Source organism: Chinchilla lanigera, unplaced genomic scaffold (genome assembly GCF_000276665.1).
Source record: "Chinchilla lanigera isolate Chin_1 unplaced genomic scaffold, ChiLan1.0 scaffold00030, whole genome shotgun sequence".
Lineage (NCBI taxonomy): Eukaryota > Metazoa > Chordata > Mammalia > Rodentia > Chinchillidae > Chinchilla > Chinchilla lanigera.
Window position 1 is genome coordinate 17,291,538 of NW_004955431.1, and position 22,152 is coordinate 17,313,689.

At 41.7% G+C, this 22,152-nt stretch overlaps 1 protein-coding gene across 5 annotated transcripts in view; it reads right to left on the bottom strand.

Annotated features, from left to right (window-relative positions):
• Window positions 1-352: 352 nt before the first annotated feature.
• The window catches only part of Gpam (glycerol-3-phosphate acyltransferase, mitochondrial), a 71,722-nt gene continuing 49,922 nt past the window's right edge, over window positions 353-22,152 (bottom strand). For 4 of the 5 annotated variants that reach the window (XM_005387757.1, XM_005387759.2, XM_005387756.2 and 1 more), the window contains exons 8-22: window positions 21,990-22,086; window positions 21,224-21,360; window positions 18,315-18,414; window positions 17,808-18,020; window positions 15,831-15,944; window positions 14,746-14,831; window positions 13,795-13,910; window positions 11,690-11,760; window positions 10,709-10,973; window positions 10,008-10,150; window positions 8,795-8,872; window positions 8,035-8,175; window positions 6,950-7,139; window positions 5,745-5,803; window positions 353-4,190 (exon numbers count right to left, since the gene is read on the bottom strand). In XM_005387757.1, coding sequence (XP_005387814.1) covers window positions 4,074-4,190; window positions 5,745-5,803; window positions 6,950-7,139; window positions 8,035-8,175; window positions 8,795-8,872; window positions 10,008-10,150; window positions 10,709-10,973; window positions 11,690-11,760; window positions 13,795-13,910; window positions 14,746-14,831; window positions 15,831-15,944; window positions 17,808-18,020; window positions 18,315-18,414; window positions 21,224-21,360; window positions 21,990-22,086 — 1,927 coding nt within the window. In that variant the 3' untranslated portion in view covers window positions 353-4,073. The remainder of the gene's footprint in view (window positions 4,191-5,744; window positions 5,804-6,949; window positions 7,140-8,034; window positions 8,176-8,794; window positions 8,873-10,007; window positions 10,151-10,708; window positions 10,974-11,689; window positions 11,761-13,794; window positions 13,911-14,745; window positions 14,832-15,830; window positions 15,945-17,807; window positions 18,021-18,314; window positions 18,415-21,223; window positions 21,361-21,989; window positions 22,087-22,152) is intronic. The other variant, XM_013515885.1, reaches the window with a different exon arrangement.

Consider the following 22,152-nt stretch of genomic DNA (forward strand, 5'->3'; position numbering starts at 1 on the left):
TATACGTATAACTATCTTAAGATAGTTATACTACTAATTTATCCTAGTTCATTCAAAAGAAAGATCTGTGCTAATATTGTTTGGACAATTAAATACTTATATCTTGTACTCTAATTTATAGATAACAATACGCAATGTATTAACCATTGTTACTCTATTATCTTGTTTTGAAATTTTATTTTTTTCTCTTTAAAATAAATTTTTTTTAAAAATCACAAACCATGGTCTCATGAATGTAGGTTAGATTGTATCTTTTAGTATTTTAATAAAGTCCTAAGTGAAGTTAAATAAGAACAGTTGATATAATGAATTAAGTAAGAAACTTTTAACTACAAATCCAAGACATCCAGAATAGGTTCCTTTTTTGGTTTATTAAAACAAAACTACATTTCTGTGCTTCTCACAATACATTATCAGGCATAAAAATCAATCATTTCCAAGTAAGTTTCACTCACAAAATCACACAGCATTATTTTACAATACTCTGTAGTCATTCTTTTTACAACACTAACATTTCTTTGTACAACAAAAGCGTTAATACCTTCCATCAAGACATTTAGCCCTTTAACTAGAAATAAGGTCAAGAGTTTCTTTCAAAGCAATCATTAGTTTGTATTAAACTAAAATGCCAGGTGGCAACTCTCAGGTTCCTAAAAAGGGTATTTTAAAAAAACTGATTTATGTACCATAGTCTTATAAACATCAATGATAGGTCCTATCATTTCTAAACACTAGAACTATCTATAGATAAAAAAATCTCCATTCTATTATGCAACGTTTTCTTCTGGATCTGAATTACAACATTATTTACCCCAATTAATCTTTATATTAATTCTGCTATGTTCAGTTTAAAAGCCAGGGTTATTGACGGCTGATCTTTCCATCAAAGGAAAGTGCTAGGACCACCTATATTACGATTTTCTGTGCTTATTCTTTCCAGAGGAGGAAAAATACATCCGTTCAATGCAACATTTCATGGTACAAAGTGCAAGCAAATTCTGCTTCGGTGCCATCTGCTCACTACTGTCTGGTCTCCTGAAAGAACTTCCTACGGTAGTTTCCCAAAATGCTTTCCATAGGCTACTAGTGAGAGGTACAGAAATGTCCCAACAGGGAAGAATGTCCTGAGGTCAAGATAGTTTGGGAAATGCTGGGCTAAACAAGCTTCTCACTGCCCAGGCTGAGCCCATACCATGCTAGAGTGAACTGTAAGTTGCCGAGTGCAAGCTCAGTTCCCGGCAGCACTTGGTACAAAGCTCATGTCACAGAGCACCCGCGTTACCTGGAGCGCTGTGGGAAATGCTTCCTCCTCTGGACCGCAGGAAACACTGCAATCTGAGCTTCCATCTGTGGCCACCCTGGATGTATTTTCTCCACTCAACCTCAGGACTTTGTGAGACTTAACAGCTGAGAAGGAAGATGTGGTGTTTTTTCGGTTCTTCATTCTACACACTTCGCTCTGTGTTTGCCCTTGTTTCTCTTAGATTTTTAAAAGAGCAAAAGTCCTTCCTTTCTTCTGAATTACTTAAGACATTCCCATTTTTAAAAACAGTGCAGTTTCATATTGCTTATTATTGGATTTTTTTTTTTTTAAACTTGACTCACAGTTGTCCCCTGAAGGGCATGCATTTCGGTTTTACAGAAATGCAATAGAGTAAACTGTAATACATTATTTACAAGCACCTAGTTTGATTAACATGAAAGCCATCCACTGTTATAAAACAATGAGAATTTAATCTATTAGCAAAACAGTACTATCTGGAAGCTTTATTGTGATGACTTTTTTTTTTCAGTAATGAGGCACTGAAGAATGAGTTGTGCTAAAATTAACTCAAAGGTCAGCTTGTCGGGATGAACGTAACTTTGGTTGAGATTTTTCTTCCTTGAAAAAGGTTTTGAAGCACCAGTTAATTACCAAAAAGCATGCGTATTTATCCTCACAGTGAGTTGAGTGGCGAGACAACTAGCAAACTGCATTCCCCGAAGCATGTGATTGAATTTTTTGAAAACAACCAAAAGGGAGAATAACACAGGAGAAGCCATGGCTTCTCTTTACAGGCTGGCAAAACAGCAGCTCTTTGCAGAGGAGACAGGCAGAGCAGATATCCACTGGGAAGTCAGTCCCAGCCTTAACTTTCCAGACGAGGGTCTGAGTGATCCTGGGTTTAAAATTTAGAGGACAAAGAAAAGAAGAAAGGGAGGAGGGAAGGAGAGAGGAAAGAAAGATTGGAAGAGGGCGGACAGGCAGGCAGGCAGGTAAACAGACAGGCCGACGAGAAGACTAGTGAAACGTTAGATTCTCCAGTTAAACACCCAAGGGAATAAACAAGACTTCCTGGGTAACCCCAAGAACAGACAAAGGAGGTGCTCCTCTTTCCACCCTAGTTTAGAAAATGAAAATTTCAAAGGTGAGTAGCTCACTCGATATCGTAATTGCTACAACTTACAGTGACAACAGTACATGAGTTCCTCAGAAAAAATAAATTTCACACACAGAATCTGAGAAGAGCAGAAAGGGATCACAACGGCACAGCAATATCGCTGTGAGTTTCAAACAAGATTGTTTCATACAGTGTGAAGTACCAATCAGTGGCCCTCTCTCTCCCAACACATACACGATTCACAAGGTACTATTAGTGTTTCAAATCCGAACTTAGGAAAGTACAGACTTAATTCTCAATACTTTTATACTAAATCCACAGAATTTATGCGACAGTCATCAGAAAAAATTCCTAGTTCCATGACTATGTGGAGATAAGGGATAGTGAACTATTAGAAAAAATTTTAACATTGCACGATCACTATCACCATAATTACCACAATTAACAATTATGCTCCCTCCTCACAAAAAGACTCCTACTTTTTAAAAGCAGGCAATTTTTAATAATTATTTGCCTCTACATGGCATTGGGCCTTAGGCATGTTACCAGTATAAATTTCTTAAGAAACATGGTTTTTTCTCTCAAAGCTAAAAATCCACAAATGCCTCCAACCATTCACCGATCAGTAGTTCGCTGTACATATAGAACAAGTTGTTCAATCCACAAGTGAATACCTGTCACCCAGTGGGGTGCAGTGTACGACCTGTGAGCAGTACATGAAAGCCCTGGGTCAGCAGTCTGCATCCAGGTACCGGGTGAGATCAGGGTCCAGCAGGCTGAGCTAATCAAACTAGTGCTGTGGCTGTTTGGTTAGAGGGTTTCTAAGAAACACCTGTACCTAGGAGAGGCCGTCGCTACCACCCAAGGGGTGAGAAAAGGTACTAACATAAAACAGGAACGTTTTTAAATACTTGCTGGTCATTTAAAACTCAATGGCACTTTTTTCAGTGAGTAACCGTTTTCTGTGCCAATCTTCCGGCCAACTTTACCTTAAAGTTTGCCAGCCAAATTTATCTCCTAATGTCAGCTATTTGATAGCAACATCTCAATTCCTGACCTAAACTAATATTGTCTGTTTTCATGTAGCTCTTAAAATGCTTTCTAAATCTGAGTGCAAAGCACGGCACAGCAATACCTGGGCACGATGTCCCCCAGCCCATTCCCTGCAAAGCACTTTGGGATGAAGAGGGCTCCCACTCTGAGTCTAGCTATTACCGACAAAGATAAAACTGCAAAGAGTGAATGGATGATTCAATTATTTTTAAAGGAAGTATTAACCATGAATCAGAAAATATACCTATGAACGACCCACCAGCACTCGGAATCCTATGCAAGACTCACTTCCAGCATACAACACTTCTGTGGCCCTCACACCAATTAGTCCTTAGAAGTTGTACTTAAAATGTAAATCTTTAATAAACGTCAAAATAATTTATTGAGACTTCATCTAGGAACCTACTGATTATGGGCTGCAGACAGAGGCCGAAGGCCTCCCCAGTGTTATCCGCGGGCCGCTGTGCCTCAGGCCAAGCAGAGCACAGTCCACAGAGGGAGAAGGCACTTGTCTTCCGGAAAGTCACCTCAGGACAGCGCGGGCCGGTCATGCGATGGCGTCTGCGGCTGCGGGGCCAGAGGATGAGCATGCAGGGACTCGTCTCCGGCCTTTCGCTTGCCAGAGGTACCACGGGTTGCCTAGAGCACCACAAAGCTCAGGATATACTCCAGCAGTTTCTGCCGGTTGCACTGAGGTAGGAAAGTGCTGCTCAGTTCTAGAACAGATACTCTCTTTTGCTTGGTCTCTTTGAAAACCTGGAGAGAAAACTTAGAGTAAATTAAAAGCAAAAACGTTTTTCATAAAGAGAGGTGAACATTCCTGTGGTCAGTGCTGTCTGTCCTGTGTCCCAGACCCAAAAAGGCAGTAAAGGTCCACAAGAGCGAGTGCTGTGGGGCGAATGTGGCTGTGGAGACAGGCGGGCGCGACGTCGGAGGGTGCGGTACAGGTGCCAGGCGTTGCCCGAGGTTCAGCCAGTGCACTATGCTTCCAACTTTATGCTCGGACACACTCACAAGCAAGCTCCGGAAAAGGCGCCTGATGGCTCTGTAGGGCTCAGGTCCCACACGGAATGTGACAGTAAAGGAGACCTGGGACACTACTGGCAATACCAGTAAAAGTGTAAGGGTGAATATTAACAACCGAACATCATATAGAATAATTAGAAGCCGATAATAACAAATGCTGGTGGGCTGTGAGGAAAAAGGAACCCTTCTCCACTGCTGGTGGGAGTGTGGACTGGTGCAACCACTGTGGAATCCAGTGTGGAGATTCCTCAAAAACTAGGACTAGAGGTCCCACCTAACCCAGCTGTTCCCCTCTGGTTATCTTCCCAAAAGAATTAAAAACATCATACCACAGCAATATACGTGCATCCATGTTTACAGCAGCATAATTTGTAATAGCTAAATCTTGGAAACAGCCCAAGTACCCATTAACTGGTGAATGGATAAAGAAGTGGTTGTCTTATACAGTGGAGTACTACTCTACCATAAAGAAGCATATGCTGGAGACATTTCTAGGAAAATGAATGCACTTGAGTCCATACTCTTAAGTGAAATAAATCAGACACATATGTGTAAATACCTCATTGTTTCTCTGGTGCGAGAAATTGAAAGTATAAATAAGAGCCAAAATGTGTAATAGGTATTGTGAAAAAGAAAGAAAAGGATCAAGTGGGGAGGGGAACAAGGAAGATGGGAAGGAGAAAGGAAAGAAAGGAAAAGTAAAAAAAAAAAAAAAAAGAGAGAAAAGAAAAATATGGGGGCTGGGGGTTTAGCTCAGCGGCACAGTGCCTGCCCGGCAAGTGCAAGCTTGTGAGTTCGATTCCCGGCACGAGGAAAAAAAAAAAAAAGAAAAATAGGGAAGCAAAGTTTTATAAATGGGGAAGGGGGAGGGATGGAGGGGAGGGAATGGAAAAGGTAATAAGTTATATCATGTGCAGGTATAAATTCTCTATGATGAAACTTATCATTATATATCTACAATGTACCAATAAAATCTGATTTAAAAAAGAGAAAGTAAAAACTGAGCTTGCAGAAGCATCTTGAAACACACCAATATCTATTATGTATAAAGTTGGGAATAAATGTAAAACCAGCAAAATTTGGGGATAGTCAAATAAATCCATGCCTAAGGGTGTCCCCTTCAACCTGTCCCTCTCCAACCTCATCACCAGAAACGTCCTCCCACCGGAACTATTCGAAAGGGCTTCTCTTGAGGTCCACCCCCACTGCAAAGGCAGGCAAACAGATGACCCACAGAGGACAAGAGTTAGCGCAGCTTCTGTACCATCAGTGGAGAACACCTACCCCAATATCCTTAAACATTTTCACAGCGTTCTTCACGAGGCAATACGTGGCACTCTCAGCTGCAGAGAAACGAGAAGGCCCTGTCAGTGTCTAGGCCCAGCACAGAGGACAGTCCTAACGTCCACGTCAGCTCACTGCATGTGCAGTCCGAAGAGGAGGACAGGAAGGCAGCAGATTGGGCAAGGCCCATTTCTGCACTGGAAACCCCTGAGCTCTCTCCCAAATTATCTGTTGTTCCTTTAAACCTACTCTGTCATCTATTAACGTTAAAAAAAAATACGACATAGAAGTTGCAAGGAAGGGAGAGAAAGGAGGGAGGGGAGGGAGGGGAACTACCTAAAGCATCTATCCTGCAGGGCTTTTGTGAAAACAAGGTGTAAATATTCTTCTAATTACATAGTGATACATAAATGATCCCTATTCCTGTGAAGTCAGACAGAACACAAGTCTAGGGGTCAGAAAACGAGAATCCTAAACCCACATTTTGCCATTAACTAGACATATAAACTTAGTTTCCTCATCCAAAAAGTAAAGTGACTAAATTAAATTATATATAAATACCTCTTGCTCTATAACTTGATTCAACATAATTTTAGTTCCAAACCATCACTATCTAAAATGCTATTTCCATACCAATCACAATTCTTTGAGAAAGATGATAAAACAGGCAACACTCCAAGAGCTGGTCAGGGTGTGGAGCTACTAGAACACACCACTTGTGGGAACGCAAGTTGACACAGCACTTGCAGTACCTACTGAAGCTGAATATGCCCACAGGCTGTGCCCAGGCAACTGTATCCCTAACTCTGCACAGAAGCATACATATGACCAGATAGTCTCCCAAAGACATAGTCAAACATGTTCACAGCAACACTATGCAAAGTAGCTCTAAACTGTACACAACCTGAACATCCACCAACAGTAGAATGAGTACAATGTGGAAAACACTTACATATTAGAACACAGCACAGCAACAAAGAAAACTGCACGCAATACGCATGAACCCCACAAACAATGTTAAGTGAGGAAAGCCAGACAGAAGAGCCTATCACTTGTCATTTAATTTATATATCGAATCAGAGAGTAGTAATGATTTACACAGAGGTCAGGATAAGTTTGCATTTTTCTAATTTTCTGTAATTAGATTTCTGTAATAGTTTTTTTAACATAGTTTTAAAAAGAGGTCAAAGTGGTGCCTTACATACCATAAACTGCAATATTTCTTTCTGTCCTGGTTAGTAGGTATTTATGCAGCTTTTGCAGGTATTCGGGCTCAGGAACGGGACCGCTGAAGTTGTGAACGAAGATGGCAGCAGAGCTGTAGGCCTCCAGCAAGGGCCCAAGGAGCCGCTGCAGGAAGGCGATGAACTGCTGGTGCTCCTTGGACTGGCTCACCTGAGAGGGCAAGAGCAGCAGATGAAGTCACGGGGAAGGGACAGGAGGAGCGAAGCAAGCTGACGACGACTTTCTTCGGCGAACCAGGAGCTTGAGGAGACAGCCACTCACACAGCACTGTTCGCTACTGCTCCTCCTGCAGAGAATCTGCTGGAAATAACTGCTGATATTGGAAATTGCAATTTTGCTGATGAAAATTGCTGATATGGTTCTCTATTGCAATCATTCACTTTTATAGTGTTTGAAGCTTGACTTCCTTGAACAATCACCTAGAAGAAACTTTCAAAATTGAATGGCATAAACATGCAACACCGTCATTGCAAAAAATAGTTGCTGCGGCTGAGCTCTCCAGGGTTTGAAGTCTGAGTTCAGCAGCCACTCAAGTATGGACAGGGCCACAAGACAAACCACCGGGGCCGTCTCAGCGCCTCACCAGGTCCCATCTCTGCCTCTCCCCAGCCTTCACTGCAGTCCAGCACCATGGAGGAGGAAGGCCGTAGTGGAGGGATGCCTCCCACGGCCTCCTCAAAACACGCAGGCTCACTTCAGCCTCTTCAGATGGTAATACTCAAGGTATTTCTAAATATCATTTTTTTTGAAAATAAGTCTTGCCTCATAGGGAGGGAGCACGGGTACATAAGCAGGCACCTGTGCATTTTATGAGGGATAAATTTTATGAGGGATCTGTAGCTTCCTTCTTCCTGACTTTTCAACTTTCATTTCCTTTCCACTTACCAATCCTCAAACTGAAGTGGTTTGAGAGTCTTCACTAGCTAGAAGGCACCAGAGCTGGTGAGTGGGCGTGGTGTGCCAGACACAGATGAATGGAGCAGCGTGCAAGCTCATCGCCTCAACCCCTCACTGTGAAGTACCCCTGAATTCGTCACCAAAGTACCTTCAGGTAGCAATCTCGCTGCTCCTCACCAAAATCACTGTCTTCATCTTCTTCGTCACTTCGCCAAGACAATGGTTCCGGAAGCTTCTTGTCCCACTGCTGCTCTGCAAGACCAGGACTGATATCTTCCTGCTCATCTTGCTATGCCAAGGAGATGGCCAACAGTAAAGGAATATGCTTGGACACAAGAAGACTGCCCAGCTGGACCCCAGACAAGGCAGTCTTCTCTCTTCTCAGCCCCTCCCCCATTTGGGCCATCCCCACCGCCCATCCGCCTTCCTGTCCAGACACAACCACCCGGCAGGCAGCAGGGGAGGAAGAAAAATAGGAGCTTGGGGAAACGGCTACAAGACAGATCAAATAAAAATACTCTCACATCTCCTAAATTACGACGCCATGCTCTCCTCACTACACTAAATCTCCTGAAGTTAAAATCTCATAAGAGAAATGTGCACTTGTGCAAGCTGTGCACATACCGACACGTACATCTCATCTTAGAACGCAACTTCTGATGCCCCAGAATCAAGTTGCGATGTGCATCAGGTCACACCACTTACACAGAAGAACCCAAAATATGAACCCCAAAAGGTGCTTTCTATCCTCATTGTTATTTCTCTCTCCTCTCATTTGGGCATGACTACAGGAAATATGATTATCAGTTAAAATAACTGGTAGAAGTAGTGGTTTAAATAATTGGTAAAAAAGATAAGAAAATGAAGAGCAAGAAACTCAATCACAAATAAAGGAAGACCTCCCTTACCTCTGCCACTGTAAGGATGCCGTACTGAATAAACCTTCCTACTGTTTCATGGCAAACTTGGTAAAAAGTCTGGCAGGGCTGAAAAGAAAAGTCATTGCAACGTAAGCGTCACTATTCTATATTTCTCTCCTTAAAGACAAAATGTGTATAAAGTGGCTGCCAAATCCATCCATTCGATCACCTAACTCACGCTCCCAGGCAAGTCCCATGCTTCCAGCACTCACTCTTGACAAATGCCTGCCAGTTAAGGCCTCAAAACAGGGCAGACCTCTTTCCCCTGCCTGGCAGTGCACCTAAGGCAGCACCACCTGCAGAGGGCGCTCCCGAGCCCGGTCTCCTCCCCTAGAGGAGCAAGTTGTATGAAGAGCAGCTTCTCAGGACCACACCACCTGTTTCTTTTCCTTTATAAGACAAGCTCTCTGCAAAGCCCAGCCTACAGGAAGGTTAGTTCGCAAAAGTAGTGAAGAAGAAAACACAGCATTCCAGTAACAGAATGAAGCCAACGAAGGACGAGGCCAGTCACACCATCCTACCACCCACAGTTCACATAGAACATGCTCCCCAAGAAAGGGCCACCACCAACTACACACACAGAGGAGGAGGAAGGGGCTGCACTCGAAACTCAGGTCCTCGTAAGTGGCCCAAGACACACCCACATGGGGAAAGAGAATGTCAGAGCACAAATAAAATATGGTTCTACAGGATGATTTTGAGGGGAAAAATATATTGCTTAAAGTATGTGCCTCCTTTCAAATGTCTGCAAGTGCTGTGATATAAACTCACGCTTGCACTGCTGGGTCTTAGCTTCCCCATTCATAAACTGATGGGGAGTTGAACAGACGATCATTAAACAGTTTCTGACTCTCATCCCCTGCGGTTTTGTCAGCCACAGGTGGGTGTATTAATCAGTGACAAACACTGGCAGGGCCTCATGCACAATAAAGGCCCAGTGACTTTGGATGTGACCAACTGAGAAGGTTGAGCAATCTGTCATCTCACACCTCAGCTGCATGAAGGCTTCACAGGGCGGTGAGCCAGATACCAGTCAAGATAGCTAATGCCGAGTTGGCTGGTGGGCACTGAAACCCAGAACTAGAATGAAAGCTTGCAAGAATGGGCCAAAAGTTCCGTAAGAAACGAAGATGGTTAATGCTTAATGTTTTCACACAAATAAGTGAGAGAGAACAGGTCACCCAGAAAAGCCTTCACTCACAAGAGAAATAGTGCCTTCGTTGGAGAGCAGATAGCATAGGCTGGCAGCCTTCCGCACCAGCTGCTCCTGGCTCACCATGCTGCCAGAGGCGCCGGCGGGCCCTCCCGAGCCCCTCTTATTCAGAACTGCGTACAGGCTGCAGGCTAAGGAAATAAACGGCAAAAATAAAGTCACTGCCAAAATGTCTCCAAGGAAAACTTCAGCTGGTCCTGATAACTGGAGTTTATCTTAAGAGACTGTTACTGTATCAAAAACAACGGCCTGCGTTTCCTAGAGAATTTTAAATAAAACCCCACAGAATTCAATTCCCATGATTCCATGAGATCTCAACTATAGCAAAGAACTTCCCCAGGGCTCAGTTCCCTTTGCTCTCCCTCCTGTGTGTTCTCTAATGGCTGAGTCATCCGCTCTTCACAGCCCTAGGTGTCATCTCGTTTAGATTTTCAGCTCCTGGCCCGCAAACCATCCTGTCTCCCCCTCCACAGTAATAAGTACACTACTATGCAAATGCTAACTCAGTAACTACCTGTCATAGTTAGAAATAGTGATATGGCAGCAGATTGCATTTTCATTTGAAAACTAGAACTACAGCACTGCAGTCCCTCAAACAAGGAGCCATCGTTCCAAGTACACACCACTTTGTGTTCTAGGCCTTTCTACTTTCTAAGGAAACAGCTGACTATATTTCAAGCCTGACATACCTATGATGGCCTCCATGATGAAGACGTGAAGTACCCCGTTGCTGTAGAAGTTGAGTTCAAAGACTGATGGGACAGTTGTGCTGGGAGTAATAAAAAACTCATCGTTCCTGCTGGTGTGCGTGATTGTGACACAATTCCCCAGCAGCTGTATAGCATGCATGACAACATCTTCTGAATTTCCTGAGAACCCCAGGTCAAAATCACGAGCCAAAACTTCCTCCTTCATCACGAAGAAGTCTTCTACCAATGTGGAGAGATCGATTCCCTAGAGAGACAGAAACGGTGTCATAACAGTAGGAAACCTACTGTCCCAAAAGGCCAAGAGGCCAGCGTTCCAGGCTTTCTTGCCTTGGCTTTCCCACAGCTTGTCATTCTGGCACCTACAGAAATAGGCACAAATCACCAGTGTGGAGCCAATCAAAACCACTTAAAAAGCTGGTCCCCCGGCAATGTCACGATATTCCACCTTCCAGAGACCACCCTAGCCACATCACATGACATGAGGACAGTAAGACCACATGAAGAAGAAAAAGCTATCTAACAGTGAGAATTGCTTATTTTTTTAGCAAAAATTCTTTTTAAATGTTATTTGACAAATCTTTATTTGATAACCATACACTGGCACTGTCTGGTGTTGAGAATGTGACTGTGAATAAGACAGACATGATTTGTCCCACAGTAGAGCTTAGACAAGTGCATTATGGGAGGGCACTTTACATCTGAAACACCAATCAAAGCATTGCCTCTTCACTACCTGAACACATAGTATGTGTCAGTGAGGTGCACTTTATTTACTTTAATTACATTAATCAAAGTCTGTAAACACTTTACCAAGTCTGTACACCCCTTCGGGCAGGGCCTTATTTCACTGTTTATGTCACAGTACTAGCCATGAGTGGTCCAAATCTACCCTAAGTGTCTGGACAGCTGACAAACATTCTCCAGCCTTCCACTGAGCTGCGGGCAACATCACGGACCTACCTGCCTGTGTCTGTAGAGGAGCAGGCAGGCTACGATATGGGTGGACATAATGGCACAGGACTTGCTAGCAGCTGCAAGGCAAACACAGAGCTTAGTTGTATTTTTTTTCTGATATAGCTGAAGCCCTTTAAAGTATCTTAACTGTAATCAGGAGTATTTAAAAGTATACAAGTAGGGGCTGGGGATTTAGCTCAGTGGCAAAGCGCCTGCCTGGCAAGTGCAAGGTCGCGAGTTCGGTTCCCAGTACCGGAGAAAAACCAAAAAAAATAAATAAATAAATAAAAGTATACAAGTGTTCCACCATACTTCCTCTAACTGAAATTTGTCAAAAGGAAGTTATACCACTCCTGAGCGTCAGTAAGATGGGACCACATTGGACATCACTATTCAACACGCCAGTCCGCCAGGTCCACCCTCAACCCAGGCCAGTGGAATCAGGGTACTGGATGATCAAGAACCAAAGTATGAGCCTGCTCTAGAGTTCTACTTGCCATCCCTCTTTTATGTTTCTTCACTCTCTGGTTTGCCAAATTAAAATGACAGTGTAGTAAAGACAATAAAAGGAGAATTGAAGTCAGAAAAATCTGGGCTCAAATCCTAACCTCTACACTAATTAATTTTATGACTTGGGAAAAATTACATATATTTCTGAGCCACAGTTTCAAAAATACTACATAGCTCACTGGGTGAGAAGGAAGTAAGGTCCAGGCAAGCATGCACAGCACTGGGTACTCAATATAGTATAGCCTCACTTTCTCTTTCCAACCCAGAGAAGAGGACAGGCACGGAAATACTTTGACATCACCCACGGTGCATACCTGAACACTACAGATTTGTAGAAAATTATCAAATAGATAATTATGTGAATTTCTATGGAATAATTTGAAATAAGGATATGAGTTTTCTGAGCAATCACAGTGAATTCATGAATACTTCACTCATAATTAAAGCTTCCAGTGTTTGAAAAAAAGTATTTGGTACCATATTTATAGTCATTAAAAACAATATTTATAAAGAGTTCTTGAAAACATTAATAAATGTGGTGTCAGTAGAAAACAGCACAATACAAAACTGTTGAAATATTTTTAGAGACCTGACAGCAACACCACTGGTTACTGGAGTAACAGATTTGCTACTTCTTTCACCTCTATTGTCCAACTTTTCGATAATTAACATGTATTCCTTTCTGCATCCAGATCATGGGCAGGGGAGACACACAATCATGTGCTTGAGAACGAGGCCTTTGGGCTGGGGATGTGGTGCAGTGGTGCAGCCCCTGCCTAGCATCCGTGCGGCTCTGGGTTCCATCGCCTCACCTCAGAAAGAAAAAGAAAGAATCTTCTAGTGCAGTCAATACGAAAAGGAGCAGCCAGTGTGGAAGGAGTGAGCCGAAGGAAAGAGCCCTCCACCCGGCATCGCCAACACCGCCGGGCCCGGCCTAGGCATGGCGAGAAGAGGTCCGACCAGCTGAGCACCAGCACCAGAGCACCAGCCCGGGATTTGAAGCAGCCTTTCCAACAGTGCACAGGCTGCAGTATAGAACCGAAGGAAGGCTCGCCATGCTCCAGCTCACAGCGCACTCCGATTCAAGCTGACCTGAAGTGTTTGTGCACAGCTACCCCACCAAGTAGAACAGAAGCTCTGCGAGGATGGAATCACGAAGGATTCCATTTACATGCCCCCCCCGCTACAGCAAAACCTTAGCATGAGAGCTGCTTAATATTTCCTGAACAAAAATACTCATCCGGTCAGAGGAGAATGGGACATACACACATCACCCTACACGTTGTACCTCCACTGAGTTCAAAAACACATTCATAAGCAAAGGAAGCCACAAATAATTTGGACAAAACTGTGCTTTGAAAAGGACAAGAATTACCACATGACAACGAATGCTTACCAAGCGCTGCATGAGAAATTTTACTCATATTCCCTCAAATCCCCAAATATCACCTTCTTTCCAGTGCTTGACTTCTTCCACTTGTACATTAAGTAACTGACCTAGAATGGCAAACTAACGCCAGCAGATTCTGAAACCCGTGAGATCTGCATGGCGCCGTGTCGAATCTGAATTGTGGAACTAAAGACTGTGGAATTCTACTTACTGAACAGAATGTGCTCGGCCAGGTTGGCAATCAGTCTTCTTCGGAAGAATTCATCTGCTGCGCCCCGGGCCTCGTTGCTGGACATGTCTGCACCTTCAGCAGCGGCATCATTAGGTCTGGAAAGACTTTTAAAATCAGTCTCCCACAGCCCTACTCCTTCACAAGGCAGACTACATGGACTAATCTATAAATGTGTCTGCTACTTCAAATTACTACTGCTATTTTAAACTGAAGCCACAAATGGATTATTTCGACGGGCTGTTTTCTTCTATAATATATTTTATTATCCTAACATTCTCTCTTGAGTAAATGTTATTTAGTTATTATTAGAGAGTCTATTGGTATATTACTTTCAAAATTCACTGCAAAAAAATGCAGAAAGCAAGATGGTATGTTTTAAGACATGTCTGAAAATTCAATACTTTCATCACCTATTGAAGGAAGGGCTTCATATCAAATTTCTCTAAGTTATAATTCAATTTGAATTCTGGAAAATTCAAATAGCAGAATACTGTTTCATCTATGTATAATATGCATACTCTAAGCTACTACCAAGCAGAATTCAATGCAAACATTCAAAAAGATAAATGAAGTAAGAACTCTTACACAAATTACAAAATCAAAGATTTTAAATGCACATAATCAAAAACCTCCAAACTGGGGCTGGGGATTTAGCTCAGTGGCACAGCGCCTGCCTGGCAAGTGCAAGGTCATGAGTTCGATTCCCGGTACCGGAAAAACAAAACAAAACAAAACAAAACAAAACAAAAACCCTCCAGACTAATATTAAAACACACTTCAATATCCTTTATCATATCAAGAAAACGATATCTACTTAGGAAATGAGTTAGAAGCAGCATGTTCTTAATAAAGTTAATCTACTTTTCCATGCAATATTAGAAATAACAGTTAATTGAGAGTTTAATACAAAAAGAGTTCTGTAAATCTTACCTTGAAGGAAGGATAGCTGGTAACAATGCTTGCTCCAGAGTAAGTGGAGCAGACACAGGTTTCTGACTTTGACTTTCTAAATATTCCTGGGAAAGGAGAGGGGGTCATGATCAGTAGTCTTATTGTCTCACTTGCATATCAACACATAAAATACATTTTGATCTTCAAAGGTGAAAAGAAAACTTTTCATAAATAACCCATGCTATGGAGCATCAGAAATACCTTCTCTATCCTAAACTGTCTTCAGAAATTCAAAATAACATTCACAGAACATTAAGTATGAAGTTTAAGAAATGAAGACACAAAGAACAGGAAGATGATTAAATAAAATCATTTTAAAATTAAAGGAAAAATTTAACTTCGCTCACATCTTCATGGAAATTACTTGACGTTACCAATATTAGTAATAGCGATAATGGCAACAACCATACTCTTTGAAGACAAAGTAGTGACCTGAGAGTCATGTAATAGTCAAAAGAACTTCAGCCCAAGAACAAGTCATACTAAAGTGGAGAAACTGTGCAACAGTTTAAAAAATTAAAAAATAAAGAACATGTGGTAGACAATGGGGAGGTTCCTCTAAGCTGAAAGCATCGAAGGCTAGAAAATATCTACACAGCAGTTAGAATCTTTTAAGGTTGAGCCAAAAGGAGAACAGGAGTAAGGTAAGACCTCTGCTCCTTATCCTTGGGTTCCTTACCCATCCTTTACTCTCTCCGTGACTAATCTGAAAATTTTAAGAATTTAAAATGGCGAGGACCTCAGCGAACTGGCAGCCCAAGACTTCACTGAGGATGACACTCTGGGGACATCTGGGCGCTGGATATCTACTCAGTAGGACACAGCTGCATCGTAACTAACAGTTTCACCCCACTTATAGCAATAAGCCTGAGCTTCGTATCTCCCAAAGACAGGCACGCTTTGGTGGACAACTGATGAAATGCCATCTTTACCATAGTCCTCATTTGTAGAAGAGGAAACAGAGACCGCAATCATACAGCAGTGAGCCTGGAGCCAGGACAAGAGGCCAGGTTTTCTGCTCCAGGTCAGTGCTTTAGCATAGTTTTTTTCCAACAGACTCTTACCTTTAAGGAAAATGGTTGTGCAAAATCCACTCTGACATAGCCATAGTTTTTTCGTAACATTCTAATAACACCTCTTGCTACGCTCCAAAGGCTCTCATTCTTCTTAGGTTTGCCCTAAGTTCCAACAGCAAAAACAGAAGCAAAACTGTGAGAAATAAAGTTAACATATGCATATTCTCTTTTCTAAAGAATAATTTGTTTATAGAAACCACAGGTTCGGGCTAGGGATACAGCTCAGTGGCACAAGTGCCTGCCTGGCAAGCCCAAGGTCCTGAGTTCAATTCTCAGTTCCAAAAAAAAAAAGAAAAGAAAAAGAAACCGTAAGTTCATCTTGAAGAAGACTGATGACTAAAGAAGAAAAATAAATTTTTCATTAACTGAGACCTGTCAGATGCAGTAATGTCATTAGGGGAAGTAATTCAGCCGGTGGAAAACATTTAACACTAGTTCATTTAGTACAGTGTTTACATAGCACAAAAACACAGCTATAAGCAAGTGAAGGGCAAAATGACATTATACCCGGAAAAACTGCTCTAAGTTCTCAGGTAAAAGTAAGATGCCAAAGAAGCCACTTATCTAAGGTCTGCTGATCCCCGGAGTACAAATACCTAACTTTAAACATTAAAGGCCAAAGTCAGTAGCCTTTGAGCTCAGTAGCCTTTGAGCTGACCATTCATTTAGAAAGAATTTGCTAGGTATCTGCACAAGGTACAATGACACCCTGAGACACAGCAAGCAGGGTAAACATGAGGGACACAGTGACAGCACATGGAGAAGAATTCCATCCAGGTAGTCGCCCAGGTCTATCACTTAATATTTTAAGCCTCCGGTTGTCAAGTGTCCTTGGACTTCTCATATGTTTGAAGCTACAATTTTGAAACAAGTACTTTGCCCAAGACTTCCACACTAAACTGGAACAAAACTAAATTCCTGGGGTACTCTTACACTGCTGACAGAAGGTGTAAGTTGGTAAAACCATTTTTTACCAACTGCTAAAGTGTTTGACAGCTTTACTAGAGCCGAACACACATACACACACACACACACACACATCATCATGATCATCCTCCTCCTCATCATCATCATTATACATATATATGTTTTTCCTATCAATTCTATTCTAGGGCCCTAACCAGCAAAATATATAAATTCCAAAAGAAATGTACAAAAATGATTATAGTTAAACTTTTTTCAAACAGTACAATAGATAAATTGTAGTTTATTCTTATATTAGAATACTACACAGTTATGAGAACAAGGGAACTATGTACAGCAATGTGGATGAATCTCACAAATATCTCAGCTTGAGCAATGAAGCCAGATGCAAGAAAGAAGGCCCACTGTATTATCCCGTTTATGTGAAGCTCAGCATGGACAAAACTAATCTGCTCTGTAAGCACTCAGTCAAGTGGTCAAACCTGAGGGGCTAACAGCAGGAAGGGTGCCAGGGCAAGTGCTGCAGTCCTGATAATACTATTCCTTCACCCAATAGCTGCCTACCTAGGCCATGTTCACTTTGTCATAACTGAATCTGCACGCTTACGATTTGTGCATTCTTTGATAACTACTAGACTTCGATAAAAAATGTACTGAAAAAACTACTTCTCAAACTAACATACAATTGCTTTGCTGACGCAACCCCACCAGTTGCTCAGGTTTCATTAAAAGTACCACATAAGTAGTGGGCCTGGGGGAAGTAAAGCACAGCACAGATGACAACTCAGTGGCAACTGTTCTTCCACTTTCCTATCGCATGCCGAGGCCAGCACTGACATGCTACCACGCCACTTCCTCTAAGCACAGATTCTCCCAATGGAGACGAAGGAGACTCACCATGCCCTCCCACGCATGCTGCATCCAGTGCTCTAAAATTAGTGTGCACCAAGAAAATACAGGTAGCTGATTCTAAAAGCAAATCTAAATGCCAGTGGCCAATCTGAAAAGCAGAGACAACTTTTATGTAGGCAGTCCTCTTACCAGTTGTTCACCATTGTAGTGACCTTCGATTATCCGATCATAGGAGATTCCAACAGGTATTATCAAGATGTCCGGGATAGTATTGGTAGACAGAGTATCTACCACCACTGACAAAAGTCCTGCCCGAGCACAGGAGGTCCTTCCACTCCTAGAGCGTGTGCCTTCTAGGAAAATCTCCAAGAACTGCTGTTGCCGAAGTAGTTCAACTATGTGCTAGGATATGAAGAGAAAGGAAAGCATGAAATTAAAATCACTTAGCTCAGAAAAATTAAATAGTAAAAAAAAAAACACTTCACTACTGATAAAATATTTCACCCACACCAAATGTAGCACAGCAGCTTTGCCAACCTTATATTTTAGTGACTAAAAAACATCAAACTCATACTTAAGCAGTAATCACTAAAATTACTCAGAGAATAGTTTTTCTAAAAGTTTCAATTCAAGTCTTTCTCCTTCCACCATGATGGCTAACATAATGACTTTCAGGATAATGAAGACCATACATACCCCATGCAGCAAAGCTCTATAGAGAATGTCTTTCCGCCCATCTGGTGTTTCGTCGAGCCTCCGTCGTATGAAAAAGCCCCCAAGCTTGTGGATCAAGGTACTGTAAATTCAAGAATGCATGAATTATTTTAAAGGAAAAGCGTAAAGAGGATATCAAATTCCAAGTTACTTCAAAACATTTGCCATTTGGATATAAACCACATGCGTTGTTTGAGTGCAGACAGTAGAAATGCAGACTTTCTGTCATTTTCCAAATTACTGACATGTTTTGCTCATTTATATTACCCAGCAGCCTGTGTGAGACTGCTCCATAGAATGAGGTTACAAAGGTGATGGTACAGATTTTAAGAGGACTTGTAGGACACCTGTAAATTTTAAACCCTCTCCATTCTCATGACAAGGACCCTTCAATATGCTGAAATCTGTTCGTGGCATGTTTACTACAAAATGAACAAAAGCTCCTTTGAGAAAATGTTCTCAAATAACTATTACTTGAAGAAGTTCCCTGCGAAATAAAAACAATTTTATCCAACTAAAATCAAGCATGATCTTTACAAAGCATGCAACAAATGTGCTTTGTTTACACGAACACAGAACCAAATTATGCTCCCACTCTATTTCTCTTTCTGTAACACAGATGAATTCTGACATGAGCTGAAATTTTGTAAGTCAGTGTTCCCACACTCACAGCCTCTTCCTATTCTATTTGAATAGAACAATGCTAATATAAATAGAAGTAAATATTAAGAGTGATACTGTATTAAATATTAATATATCTTTTAGTGGCTTCTACAGTCAGTGTAAGGAGGCCACAGTACGATGCTGCCAAAGCTTAATATCACTCCTTGAAATAAATTCATTATGAATGAGATGCGCTATTTACAAAAATAACGCAGCGTTTGTGACTTTGTAGGCTGGATGTAACAAAAGAAAGTAACAGAAGAAAGCCCCAATATAAAAGAAAACCCCAAATAAACAGGCTATTATCTAGCCTGCTAAGTCTCAAGGAATCTACAGTTTGCTGTCTGAAGGGAGGATGAGTTAAGTATAGACTAAAAAAGTTCATGAAAAGGAACTTTACTTATAAGAAATTATGATTTATTAAGGACTTTCAAAAGATCCTGAGAGCCAAACATGAACATAGGAGCACGTGAGGTATCCTGATGACTCCAGGCAAGGTGTCTCTGTAGTGCAGGGGGATGGTCCTTCTCCCTCTGAGACACACCTCCTAACCACGTTCTAGTGACTTTCTCATTCGGCTTCCCAGGTTCCTTGCCACTGGCGGAGGTGCTCGGAAGGCTACACAGGTATTCTAATTCCTGGAAAGGCATGTCTGCCCTGTAGGGTTCTATCACAGTATACTATAGCTAGGTATCTATTTCCTGTATTCCCCCCTGGACTATAGGTTATGTGACAGCAAAGACTGTGTGTCTTTTTCACTCATGCCTAACACACAGCTGGATAAATATCACTGACAGCATAAATGAATGGGTTCTCTTCCACTGATCACCTGAGTCTGTCTAGCTACAGAACTCTCAAAGCCTAGAGAACGCGGAGACAAGGGATTAACGGAGAGCTCCTCGGATCGGAAGGCTACAGCCCAGACTTATCAGCACACAGAGGTGATAATGCCACTTCATGAAACTACCTGCACAACCCGCCAGCCCACTTCCCTTTTAGTCTTTCTGCAAATTTATCCTCCTCTTACTTCTATTCACAGAGCTCACCTTACAGATGTTTGGTGCTTTGAAGTTCAAAAGCTCAATTTCTCAAACTGGCTCAACCTGCTCCTCACCAGTTCTCCACTGGTGATCAGACCCACCATCTACCCAGCTCCCTGGATGGAAAACACCTGGCAGTCTCATCGGCCACCTTCTTCCCTTCTCCTGAGCCCCAAATCTGGACCCGCACTGAGTCTTACAAACTCAACTTACTAAATACTTTTCAGATCTATACAGGGCTCTTAACACTGCTACACTTTTAACTTAAACCTTCATCTTTTGCCTAAACCAGTGATGGGGAACCTTTTAGAACTCTCAACAATACAAACAGCCTGCTGCAGTGCGCCTGCCATAGGTTCGGTGCCTAAATGATCATAACAGGAGCAGAATTAATTTAACTCCTTCTCATCCAGGATGACCTTTCAAAATGCAAACGTGAAGATGTCATAACTCAAGTACAGGAGAGACTCCTTTTTTTGGTACCAGGAATCGAACTCAGGACCTTTCACCTGCCAGGTAGGTGCTTGTGCCACTGAGCTATATCCCCGGCCCAGAATAGACTTTTAACTCTCAGCTTAGAACTTGTTCTCATCTAGCTCTCACTACCTAAGTAGCCACCTCCAGTCTCTGACCCCTCCCTCCCACATCCTATATTCTAACTCTACCGTAGTATCCACCACTTACCAAACATACCACGCTTTTGACTCTCTGCCTTTGCAAATACAGTTTCCTCTGAATGGAACCCACTACATTCTCTGAAAACCACTATAAATCACCTTAAATGTTACACTGTACTCTATACTACTCTACTAAATTATAAGGTCAAAAGTAGCAGTGATGGTTATTCTTATGTACCTTTCCGCTAACACCAGCACATCGCCTCCCTCCTGACAAGCCCAGTAACTTGCCATCTTGCCCTTCTAATTGTCCCGTATTCACTTGCTAAACATTGCCCATCATATTTAGGTTTTCATAGTTCATCAAACATCTCAAATAAAGTACATAAATAATAATAATAATCAATGTTGTTTTGTATTATCTAAATTTTACGTAATAAATAAGCACTAATTTTATAATGAAAGAGAAAAGACTAATGTCATCTTTAAAATAACACGTACCAAAAGGAATAACAAAAATTCTAAACATAACCTTTTCAATACCGTAAATTTCACAATAAGCCACTCTTACCTGAAGATTGGGATGTTCAGGTTATTGCCCGAGGCAATGTATGGGGCTTTGATGTTATGGCAGAAGAGAATGAACGTGAGCAGCAGGTAGTCAATGTGAGATCTGTGCACTGGTAGAAATATAAGTGGCAAATTTGTCTAGTAGAGAGAAGAACACCAAATGTTCATTTCAGATATGAAACTGTCACATTTTGCAACTGTATTTTGGTTGGGGTGACTCAAACACTGGCAAATCAGTGACTCACTCTTTTAAAACATTTTCCAACAATACATTTAACATTTTCCTTCAATTTAATACTTACTTAGCTAAACACAAGAACTACAACAACAACAGCAGAAATGACTTATGGAAGAAGAATAATTAAGAGTTCAGGATGACTCTATATATCTTCTGAGAGGCAGCTCTAACCAGGTAAAAAGAACATAGGGTTTTAGAGTCAGACTTGGTTTGAAATCCTGGACAAATCACTGTTTGTGACTTGAGATAATCTCTTCATTTATGTGTGCCTCTCTCTCCTTAAGTAGGGATTGTCTACCTGATTTTTAGGGTTATTGGAAGACACATTACAAAGGAATCCTACAGACTGACGATAGGTTCTCCTTCATCCCACTTCTCCCCAAATACAGATATTGCATTTACCACAAAAGGGCCACAGTTTCCAAATGGATTGAAATACATAAGGGTGTGCAAGACATCATTTGTGAAACCTCTAACATCTTCTACAAACATGGGGAAAAAGGACTGATAGAGCCCCAGGAATTCTTGCCTCAGTTGCAGCTTTAACCATCTCAAGTTGACCCTTGTGAATCTGAATGTTCCAGAAGAAGCTGTTGAACAGTTTTAGCAGCACCCACCCAGTCAGTCTGAAAGAAAAAAAACAAAATTTAAATCCATATACACATATATTTGTATATGTGATATATGTACGT